Source organism: Sus scrofa, chromosome 2 (genome assembly GCF_000003025.6).
Source record: "Sus scrofa isolate TJ Tabasco breed Duroc chromosome 2, Sscrofa11.1, whole genome shotgun sequence".
Lineage (NCBI taxonomy): Eukaryota > Metazoa > Chordata > Mammalia > Artiodactyla > Suidae > Sus > Sus scrofa.
Window position 1 is genome coordinate 59,407,094 of NC_010444.4, and position 11,446 is coordinate 59,418,539.

General features: G+C 53.1%; 1 protein-coding gene and 1 long non-coding RNA gene across 2 annotated transcripts; both read right to left on the reverse strand.

Annotated features, from left to right (window-relative positions):
* On the reverse strand, window positions 1,942-4,263 carry GDF15 (growth differentiation factor 15; the record flags this gene model as incomplete). Its single annotated transcript, NM_001174056.1, is given in 2 exon segments — window positions 1,942-2,711; window positions 3,952-4,263. Coding segments are annotated over 2 exon segments (927 nt in total). The 3' UTR covers window positions 1,942-2,067.
* Window positions 6,913-8,268, reverse strand: LOC110259320. The gene is made up of 2 exons (XR_002341595.1): window positions 7,427-8,268; window positions 6,913-7,149 (listed from the first exon to the last, which is right to left on the reverse strand). It is a non-coding gene; the product is annotated as an uncharacterized LOC110259320 (long non-coding RNA).

An 11,446-nucleotide genomic window follows, 5' to 3' on the forward strand; every position in this document is an offset into this window, starting at 1 on the left:
CAGGAGGTTCTTTTCTTTCTTTTTTTTTTTTTTTTTTTTTTTTTTGTCTTTTTAGGGCTGCACCCACAGCATATGGAGGTTTCCAGGCTAGGGGTCTAATCAGAGCTGTAGCTGCCGGCCTACACCACCACCACAGCAACACGGGATCCTAGCCTTGGCTGTGACCTACACCACAGCTCACGGCAATGCCAGATCCTTAACCCACTGAGCGAGGCCAGGGATCGAACCCGCAACCTCATGGTTCCTAGTCAGATTTGCTAACCACTGAGCCACGGCAGGAACTGCCGACCAGGAGTTTCTTTTCTTCTCCTCCCCTCCCCTTCTTCTTCCTTCTTCTTCTTTTCTTCTTCGTCTTCTTCTTCTTCTTTTTGCTTCTTAGGGCTGCACTTGCAGCATATTGGAAGTTCCCAGACTAGGGGTCAAATTGGAGCTGCCACTGCCAGCCTACACCACAGCTCATGGCAACCCCGATCCTTAACCCACTGAGTGAGGCCAGGGATTGAACCCACAACCTCGTGGTTCCTAGTCGGATTCGTTTCCACTGCACAACAGGAACCCTCACAATTCTTAATACAGTCAACCACTTCCTTATAATTTATCTTTCACTCATTTATCTTGTACTCATTGGTCTCCTGCCCTTGAGTAAGCTTTAGCGGAGTGGTTTGTATTTGCCTTATTACTTCAAATCCTTAGTGCCCAGCCAAGGCCTGGCACAAAGTAGATACTCACTGAATACATTCGGGGGCACCTACGGTCGGTCAGGTCTGCCTGGTGGTGATGTTCACAAGGAATGAATATCACTCACTGCTGGAGCCAGGTACTCTGTCCTCCAGACCCTAGCAATTCCTCAGGGTGAACCGGCAAGTGGGTGTGGGGAGGGCGCTAGACATGGCATATCTCAGAAATCTGAAGATTCTAAGTAGGAAAAGATACAGAACCTGGGAGATGTGGTGTGCATGAAAATATTGTTCACAACTTGTTTATTTCTCCCTGCTCTTTTTATGTGAAAGGATAGAGATGCCATTAACATGAAGGGAGGTACCCCAAACAGGAAGGATAAGAGACTCTGATAGGTTGGGGGAAGATTCACACACAAGGCTCTTGATTGCAGACAGACATGAATCTGGGCTGCCTGTGTTTGGAAAAGTAACTCCCCCGCCCCAACATGGGGAGAGACAGCAGGGTGGTGATAGAGACAGGGCCAGCCAGATAACTATAGCAACAGGAGTACTGAGAAATGGGAAGAGATGGAGGGAGACTGAAACCCAAAAAGGTCTCAGAAACAAAAACAGAGGAACAGAGAAGTAGAGAAGCACAGAGAAGTATGTTTCCAGCTGCCCTTGAAGCCCATTGGTGTCATACCAGCATCTAATTGCCTGGCATCCCTAGGAATGTCCCACCACCCATTCCCTGGATGTTCCAACCACCACACACCAGGTCCCTTGTGGGAACTGAGGCCAGCTGGGGGGTGGGGGTGGGGGTGGAGGGGGTGGTGTGCTTCCCAAGGTCACCAGCTCCATCCCGGACACCACAGGGGTCAGTCACACAGCTTCATTTTTTTTTTTTTTTTTTTTGGTCTTTTTTAGGGCCGCACCCACAGCATATGGAGGTTCCCAGGCTAGGGGTCGAATCCGAGCTGCAGCTGCCGACCTATGCCACAGTTACAACACCAGATCCCAGCTGAGTCTGCGACCTACACACAGCTCATGGAACGCCAGATCCTTAACCCACTGAGCCAGGCCAGGGATCAAAGCTGCATCCTCATGGTTACTGCTCAGTTTCCTTTCCGCTGAGCCACGACAGGGAACTCCCAGACAGCTTCATTTTTATTACCAGTTTTTCATAAATACACACACTGTCAGAACCCCCCTCCCCAACCCTCCTGACCCCAGGCAGATCAGCCCAATAAATTAATAATAAATATAAACATAAATACAGCGGTTTGGGCGGGAGAGAGCAGACAGCAATGGTTAAGAATGGGGTATTCAGGTGCCACAAACCCATTGGACAAGCAAGAACGAAGTCACTTCCACTGTGCTCCTGTCCTAAGTGTAGGACCAGGGCCGCTCATACGCAGTGGCAGTCCTTGGCCACAAGGTCATCGAAGGGTGTGAGTGACACACGGCCATCGCTGTCCTGGTGCATAAGAACCACCGGCTCATAGCTGGCTGGCACACAGCATGGAGCAGGGGCAGCATCAGGGTTCAGGCCGTGCAAGCGCGCCTGCATCTGCGCGTGCGTGTTAGCCGATCGGAAGTGGCTCGGGCACGCGCCGACGCACATGCGCACGTCCAGCTCGCGGGGCGCCAAGACCCAGTCGGCCCAGCCTAGGTCCTCCAACGACGCGCGCAGGCTCTGCAGGCGGCAGCAGCGCCCTGTCCCAAGCGGGCAACCGTCCCGGGTGTGCGCATGCGTGTTACGGCGCCCCCTAGTAGAGCTTGGCCGCCAGTGCAGCTCAAGCTGGGGCTGTCCAGCGGGCAACGCCTCCAGCAGCTGGTCCGGTCGCTGCAACAGTCGCAGGTGTATTGCCGAACCTCGGGAACCTCCGACGCTGAGCTGACGCCGTAGTGGTCGCGTCACGTCCCACGAGCTCCGAGCCGTCGGGGACAGTCGGAGAAGGGCCCGATGCAGGCGGGAGGCTGCGGGGAGCCCCTCAGTTAAGTTGACGCGAGGGATGCGCAGGTGCAGGTGGCCGCCTGGCCCAAGTCGAACTATAGGAGAGAGGAAAGCCAGTCACTCACGAGAGTATTGTGTGCCGGGCGCGGGGAGGGGTAGGGGAATGCCCATTTCTTCCAACACTCCAAGCTGAATCCCAGATCAGGGCCTTTGCACGAGCTACTTCCTCTACTGGCCATGCTCTTGCTCTGAATCTCTGCATGGCTGATTACACATCCCTCCAGCCTGCCTGAAATAGACACAGTCCTATTTTACTTCGTTGTGTAGCATCTGTCTCCGCCACCAGAATCTCAGCAAGGGTTTCTGTCTGCTTGGTCACCACTGCGCCTGGTACACAGTAGGTGCTTACTTGATACTTGCAGGAATGAATGCATATCTCATCTTTAGACAGACTAAGTGCCTACAAAAGGCCCTGGGGATACAGCAGCTACTGTGTTTTCAACTCTCTGGATCTATCTGAGAAATGAAGGGTACCTGGCTCCCCAGAATTCTCAGACTTCCAGGTTGGTACAGATGTTGGGGACACTGGAGAGACTGAGGTTTGAGGACTCTCAACCCAGTCAATAGGCTCAGAGGGGGAGAGAGGTTTACATGGAGTTCCTCAGCACAAGTGGAATTAGGGCGGGATAAGAACTCTCTGCCTAACACCCTTCCCTCAACCCCTCCCCTCAACCCCTCTCAGTTCTTAAGAGCAGCCCAGATCTTGCGCCCCCTCTGCCCTCTGGAGGCTGGGTGGAGGGCATGAAAATACTCCACTTCTTCCCTAGGGAACCAGTCACGTGCAATTTCAGCAGTGTCTTGGCGCGCGATTGCATCAGATTCGGAACCAGCCCAAGCAGGTTCTGCCCATCTCTACGCACCGTTCTGTCTCCGCCCCCTCTCCTCCCTTCCGCCGGACCCCTGGATCTTACTCCCCTGGAAATCCCCCTACTATCCTTTCCTTACATCCAAGGGCAGGGACCACGGCCCCGCGCCCGACCTTGCGTCTGGGTTCTCCAGGCTCTGTGAGCCTTCAGTAGAGTCGCTGGATCCTCTGGCCTTAGTTTCCCCATCTGCGCCGCGGAAGGTGTTGTAACATCTCAGATTGGCTAAGCCCCGCCTCGTCCTTCTGCAAACCCGGCCGTTACCTCCCCCATCAGCCCCAAGGTGGGACGTAGCTGCTCCGTTCACAGGTAGGGAAACTGAGGCTGGGCCGCTAGCCTTGGGATCTGTGTCTCAGAACAATTGGTGAGATGATGAGTGCTGCCCAGAGTGGGGTCTCCCAATTTTACTCACACTTTGGAGTGACTATCCGGACTTGAGGAGCGGGGATGAGGTTCGGGTTCGAGTCTTCCCAGGTCTGGTTCGCTCGAAGCCGGGTCAGCAAATCTTCGTAGCGTTTCCGCAACTCCCGGAATCTGGAGACATCTGAACTGGAGTGCACGTCTGAGGGTCCCGGTAAAGCTGGGAGGTGCTCCTGGGCCAGAGATAGGGCGCCTCCCGACGGCAGCCAGGAGAGCATCAGCAGCATCAGCAGCGTCGGAGAGCGGCGCGGTGGTGATGGTAGCTGCCCAGGCATGACTCTGACGGTTAAGCACTAAGCTGGGACTGACCGGACGCTGCTGGACCGGCCTTTATAGTCCCCGGACTTTGTCCGCCCCTGCCTGCCTGGTCCCGCCCGCCGTGGGTGCAGAGTAAACACTCCAGGGACCACAACTGGGAGGAGTCTTCGGGTGCTTTTCATGGGGTGGTGCTTTTGATTGGGGGGGGTGATACTAGGTATGCTGGGGAACCCCCCTAAGCTCCACACCAAGCCTCAGTATCCTCTGCTGTGAAATGAGGACATCATCTCAGCTAGGTGGGCTGGCGGAAAGAATAATTTTCTCAGAAAAGATTTATTACTATGTGCTAAACTCCATAGCAAGAGCTTAAGAGGTAGTAGCCTTCTTCCTCCATGGGAGTCCATCTCTCCCCTCTCTGCTTAGGGTCAAAGGCTGAAGATAGTGAAGAACAAAGGAAGTAGAGGGAAAGGGGCCAGAAAGAGCCAGGAAATGCAACCTGGAGTAAGTCACTCCTCTTCATCGCACCTCTATTTCTTCATCTGGAAAATTAGGATTGAGACTTTCCCTGGAGAGAAGGTCAAATGAGGTGTAAAGGACAGGGCCAGGCACATAGCAGGTGCTTGATAAACTGTATGTTTTTGCAGTTCCTCAGCTGAGGAACTCCTATCCATTCCTCAAAACCCTACTCAAAAAGCCCTCCTCCAGGAAGCCTTCTCTGACATTATCTTTTCATGCTCAGCAGAGTGTTTCCAACTCATCCCTTCCTCCAGCCCAGCCCTGACCCCACAGCACTGGGAGTGTGTGTGCTTGGTTCTGTCTGCCCCAGACAGAGCTTCTTGAAGGCTTGGGCAAGGATGAAGGTCCTCTGGGCCCCAATCCCTTAGCTGGGCCCAAAGAGGAGGTGGCAGAAAATTAGGGTGCTGGGGCCTAGGGAAGGGAGGACCGGTGCCAGGTGCAGCCACCAGATGATGGAAGGAAAGGGGGTGTCCCAGAAATACACTTCTCCCTGGGGCACCTAGACCTAGACCTTGCTCTACTGCTCAGGACTCCTGGCCCCAGGCATCATTCCTGGGCCTGTTTCCAGCCCCCTGACTTCAGAGGGGATGGGCAGATGTGCAAGGCAGACTGTGGGTGGGTGTAAAGTGTGACAACAGTGTGTGCAGGCAAGAGATTCAAGGACTTGTTGGGGGTCACACAGCAAGGTTCCCAGGGAAGAACACAGTCCCAGCCTCCTGCATATCCAGGAGTACCCACTTGCTACGTGAGCCCAGTCAAGCCTCTGACACTCCTATCTCAGTCTCAGCCTCTGCAGTGGGGTTTGTCACCCAGTGGGGTTGTCATCCCTGGGGATGCTCTCGGTTTAGTAAACACCCCTGGTCACGCTATCATCCTGACCGTGGCCACTGGGAGGCTGGGCCTCTTGCGCCACCAGCTTGGCATACATAGTAAATGCTCAGTAAAGGGTCCAGAGCTGACCAGATAGGCAGTCACCCTGCCATGCCCCCTGCAGGGGCTGGGTCCCAGAGGTAAAGCAGAGTGCTAAATAATTCTAATGTGGCTAGGGCAGGTCAGCAAAAGGTAAAGATGCCCAGGACTAACTGTGGGTGGGTGGGGCAAAGGGAGCGCTGTCTGAGGCAGCGTCTCTACAAGATCAATAAGGGTGAGAAGCCAACATTTGCTGGACTCCAGGCTGTTCACATGGATAAAGGAGCAAAGCCTCAGAGGGTCAAGTGTGTGCACAGGGCTGTAGGGGGTGACCCCCACAATGGGGACCTGGCACAGGATCAGTCTTTGGCTGGGCCATCTCTCTCTCTCTCTCTCTCTCTCTCTTTCGCTCTCTTTTTTTTTTTTTTTTTTTTTTTTGCTTTTAGGGCTGCACCTGTAGCATATGGAAGTTCCCAGGCTAGGGGTCAAATCAGAGCTGCTGCTGCCAGCCTATGCCACAGCCACAGCAACGCAGGATCCAAGCCATGTTTGCGACCTACACCACAGTTCATGCCATCACCAGATCCTTAACCCACTGAGCGAGGCCAGGGATCAAACCCACATTCTCATGGATACCAGTCAGGTTCATTACACTGAGCCACAATGGGAACTCCCTGGAACATCTCTTTACCTGACATCTCTTGGCTTGTGATGGGATTCTGAATTTCCCCAGTGGTTAGTTTTGCCCAAATTTCAAAGCCTCATGAAGAGTTTGCCCTGATCTGTGTCCCAACAACCTGGACAGTTGATGACTCCAGAGAGGTCAGTCTAGGTTCACATGCCCACGCCTCCTCTTCCTAGCTGTGACGTGTGCAACAAGGAGTTTTAACTGCAAAGCCTCAGTTTCCCTATTTGTAAAAAGTGGTGATGTCACCCCCCTCACAAGATTGTGTGTGAGTGGGAATTCTGCACACACGGGGGTCAACACAATCACCACTCAAATCTCAGCACCCACCTCTCTAGCTGTGTGATCACTGGCAAGTTACTCAACCTCTCTGTGCATCAGAACAGAGGCAGTGGGTTGCAGGAGGGAGAACGCTCAGTACAGAAATCCTCTCCTCATTATCCATCCAGCAGACCACAAACCGAGCACCAGGTCATACACCAAGGACAGAAATACTGGTGATTCGGAGTCCCCTCTGCCAGCTGAGGACCCCAGGCTGAGGATGACCCTGGTGAACGCCAGCTTCTCACAAAGACACGCAAGAAATTGCACATTTCAAGTGTTTTATTTGCTTCCTGGGGTGTCAAGTTTGGGGTTTCCCAGGGCCCAGCCCTCAGCAAAGTCTGGCAGACCCTTGCCTGGCCTGGGGTTCCAGACATTGGGGTTTCAGACAAGGCACTCACAGGAGTCTCCCTGGGGTCAGGGAGAAGCCACCCCAAGGCTGCAGGGGCTGGACTCTCCTTTGGGGACAGAACGCAGTCACCTTCAGCAGAAGGGTTTTTCCTAGAGAGACATTTAGGACGAGAGAGAAACCTGAGATATTAAGGGAGCCCTGGGGAGTTCCCGCTGTGGTACAGTGGGATTGGGGGCAGTGGCAGTGTGTTGGGGACACTGAGACACAGGTTCACTCCCTGTCTGGCCTGGCCCAGTGGGTTAAGGATTCTGTGCTGCCACAGCTGCGGCTTAGGTCACAACGGAGTCTCTGATCTAATCCCTGGCCTGGGAATTCCATGTGCTGCTGGGTGGCGAAAAGAAAAAAAAGGGAGCCCTGGAAACTTACCAAGTACCCTCCCCCCAAGAGGGGGCAGGCTGAAAACCAACTGTGCTTTGCAAGATCCAGGTGGGGCTTCCCGTGGCATCCAGCCAGGCCTTGGGCTCAGAGAGCCTGATGCCAAACTGGCTTTCTTGGGGATTTCATCAAACAAAGTGTGCAGCATGCAAAAGCCTTGGAAGATCTTGGATGAGCCTGGCCCGGGCAGTGGGGAGCCAGGATCACCTCCCAGAGCCTGGAGGTGCTTCTTTCTTTCCTGACTTGTCCCCTTTCCCTGTCCCATATGTATGGCAGAGGCAGGCACTTCTGTGGCTCTCTGGGCAGCTGAAGGGAAGGCTTGGAGGAGGAGAGGGAAGAGGTGAAATGGATTTTATTTATTTATTAATTTTTTCCTTTTTATGGCCATACCTGCGGCATATGAAAGTTCTTGGACCAGGGGTCAAATTAGAGCCGCATCTGCAAACTATGCTGCGGCTTGAAGCCACACCTAATCCTTGAGCCACTGAGCAAAGCCAGGGATCGACGCCGAATCTTCACGGAGACAGCATTGGGTCCTTAGCCTGATGAGCCACAACAGGGACTTCCGAGAAAGGATTTTAAGTATTTTAAGTGGAGGGAGCAGCTTGGGCTGAACTGGAGCTCCCGAAACTCAGGTTGTGACAGTTGAGCCTCAGATTCCTCATTTATAAAATGTGGTACCAGCATCCCCTTCCAGGGCTGTGGGAGGACTCAGAGGAAGATTTGTGTTCATCATCTGTTAGGAGTTAACTTTCAAGACACAAACCTTGGGAGATCCCTGGTGGCTCAGGGGGTTAAGGATCTGATGTCACTGCTGAGGCTCTGGCTACTGATGTGGCACAGGTTTGATCCCTGGCCCAGGAACTTCTACATGCTGCAGGTGCAGCAAAAAAAAAAAAAAAAAAAAAAAAAAAAAAAAAATTACGTAGACCCTGGCCAGTGCCTACTCACCTTAAATGCTATCCTCTTGGTCTAGCATTGAGTCAGATCCTCAAGTGGCATAGTTGTGGTCAGACAAGAACTCCAGACTGGGCAACTGGTGCCCTCTCTGGCAGATCCAGTGCTTCAGAGGCCTGGACATAGCCTCCCATTTGGGTGATGAGCTGACCCTCAGGCCCAGCTGGCGCTGCAAGGACCGTGGGACTCCCAGTGGGCTTAGTGCTACTGGGGAGAGAGGAAGCAGGGCCTAGAAAAAGTAGGGTTTCTCATGGGCAAGGGGGATGCTACGCCAGAAGTTCCCTGAAGGAGAGGGGAAAATCAGTCACTCATGGGCCTACTGTGTGCGGGGTGCAAGTGTGCCCATTTCCTCCAATACCCTGAGCTGTCTCAGGGCCTTTGCACAAGCTGCCCATACTCCTCCCCTGAATCTCAGCTTTGCTGGTTACATATCCCTCCACCTGCCTGAAATAGACACAGTCCTAGTTTATTTGGTTGTATATTATCTGTCTCCCCCACCAGCATCTCAGCAGGGGTTACTGTCTGCTTGGTCACCACTGTGCCTGGCACACAGTAGGTACTTACTTCATACTTACAGGAATGAATGCATATCTGATCTTCGGACAGACTGAGATTCCAATGCTGACTTTGCCTCTTCCTCCTGGCAGCCAACATCATTTTTACTGAAGGCCTACTAAGTGCCCAGGGCTGGGGACTACAGCAACCAGCTACTGTGTTTTAAACTCTCTGGGTTTCAGAGTTCCTCTTGTGGCTCAATGGTTAACGAACCTGACTAGTATCCAGGAGGACACGGGTTTGATCACTGGCCTTGCTCAGTGGATTAAGGATCTAGCATTGCCATGAGCTGCGGTGTAGATCGCAGATGCGGCTGGGATCCTGCATTGCTGTGGCTGTGGCATAGGCCAGCAGCTGCAGGTCTGATTCGACCCCGAGCCTGGGAGCCTCCATATGCCCTGGGTATGGCCCTAAAAAGACTAAATAAATAAGTAAATAAGTAAGTAAATAAATAAATAAATAAATAAACTCTCTGGGTCTTGATTTCCCTGAGAAATGCATGACGCCATACCAAAGGTCACCCAGTTTCCAGAATCCATGGGTCCTCCAGGACCCTCAGGCCTCCCCCAGAGTGGTCCAGATCTTGGGGACAGGCATGGGGTGGTGCTGTGGTTCTAGGGCCCTCAACCTGCATATGCAGGTTGCTAGGCTCAGAGAGGACAGAAGTTTACTTGGAGTCACACAGCACAGATATGATTAGAGAGGGATCAAAGCACTCTCTGAGCCTGACCCCCCTCCCCCTGCCAAACTCCTCCCAGAAGCTAGTTAAGCCCAGATCTCCTCCTGACCCCTGCCCCCTGCCCCTAGCCTCCCTGGTATGCAAAGGAATTGGAGAAAATTCTTGAGGGTTCCCACTGCTAATGACTTCAGTGATCTCTAACACATGATTTCTCCCAGTCCAGAACTAATCTGGGCAAGTTCTGTCCAACCACCGTCACCCCCATAAACTTACCTGGATCCCTGCCCCTGGATTCCTGACTCCCTTCGGCCAAGGTCAGGAACCCCACCCATCAGGCAACTTTGTCTCTGGGTTCATGCTGTACCCTTTCAGGAGAGTCGCTGGCCTCTCTGGATCTCAGTTTCCCCATCTATGATCCGGGAAGAGGTTTGAATAATCCTATTGTGGCTGAGCCCCACCCTATCTGGCGACAAGTGAGGCTGCTAACACCCCTGTCAGTCCCAAAGAAGAACGAGACATTCCTGCCGGGTTCACAGGTGGGGAAACTGAGGCTGAGGGGCAGGTCTGTGCCTCTATGACACAGAACCACTGGCCATATGTGGGTTCACCTGCAGCCTAGTCATCAAGTCTTTGTAGGATTTCTGCAGCTCCTAGACTCCAGAGGCAGCCGGGCTGGGTTGCACTGGTATGAGCCCAGGGAAAGCCAAGAGGCCCTCCTGGGCTGGTGGAGAGCGCACCCCAGCGGTAGCCCTGAGAGTATCAGCAGTATTAGAGAGTGGGGTGTTGGTAGGGCTAAGCATGGCTCTGCTAGGGGTGCTCTGAGCTGGGACTGACACGGCCAGACCTCCCTTTATGGTCTGAACCTATCCACCCTGACCTGCCTAGTATCTGCTGCCCACTGCTATGTGCAGAAAGAACACTCAAGAGGTCAAAGCCCTGCCTGGTACCAGGGATGTGCTCCTGAGGAAGCTGAGGCACTAGTCTGAGCCTCAGTATCTTCCTGAATGAACAGTACATCATCCCAGCCTGAGGGGCTTGTAGAAAGAATAATTTTCTCCAAACCCCCTGCCCAAAAAACCCAAAAAGCAAAACCCCACCTTACTAGTCACCACTATGTGCTAAATTCCATAATGAGCTTAAGAGGTGACTTTCCCCCATGGGGGTCCCTCTTTCCTCCCTCTGGTTAGGATCAAAGACTGAAGATGTTGAAAAGCAAGAAGCAGAGCAAAAAAGGACCAGAAAGAGCCAGGAAATGCAACCTGGAGTAAGTCACTCCTCTTCATCGCACCTCTATTTCTTCATCTGGAAAATTAGGATTGAGACTTTCCCTGGAGAGAAGGTCAAATGAGGTGTAAAGGACAGGGCCAGGCACATAGCAGGTGCTTGATAAACTGTATGTTTTTGCAGTTCCTCAGCTGAGGAACTCCTATCCATTCCTCAAAACCCTACTCAAAAAGCCCTCCTCCAGGAAGCCTTCTCTGACATTATCTTTTCATGCTCAGCAGAGTGTTTCCAACTCATCCTTTCCTCCAGCCCAGCCCTGACCCCCACAGCACTGGGAGTGTGTGTGCTTGGCCCCAGATTGGGAAGTTCTTGAAGGCTTGGGCAAGGATGAAGCCCATCTGGGCCCCAGTCCTTTGTCTGGGTCCAAAGAATAAGTGACAGGGAATTGAGGTGCTGAGGCCTAGGACATACAGGGAGGACTGGTGTCAGGTGCAGCCACCAAATGATGGAAGGGCAAGGGGTGCCCCAGGAACATCCTTTCACCTGGGGCACCCAAACCTTGCTCTATTGCTTAGAACTCCTGACCCAGGCATCCA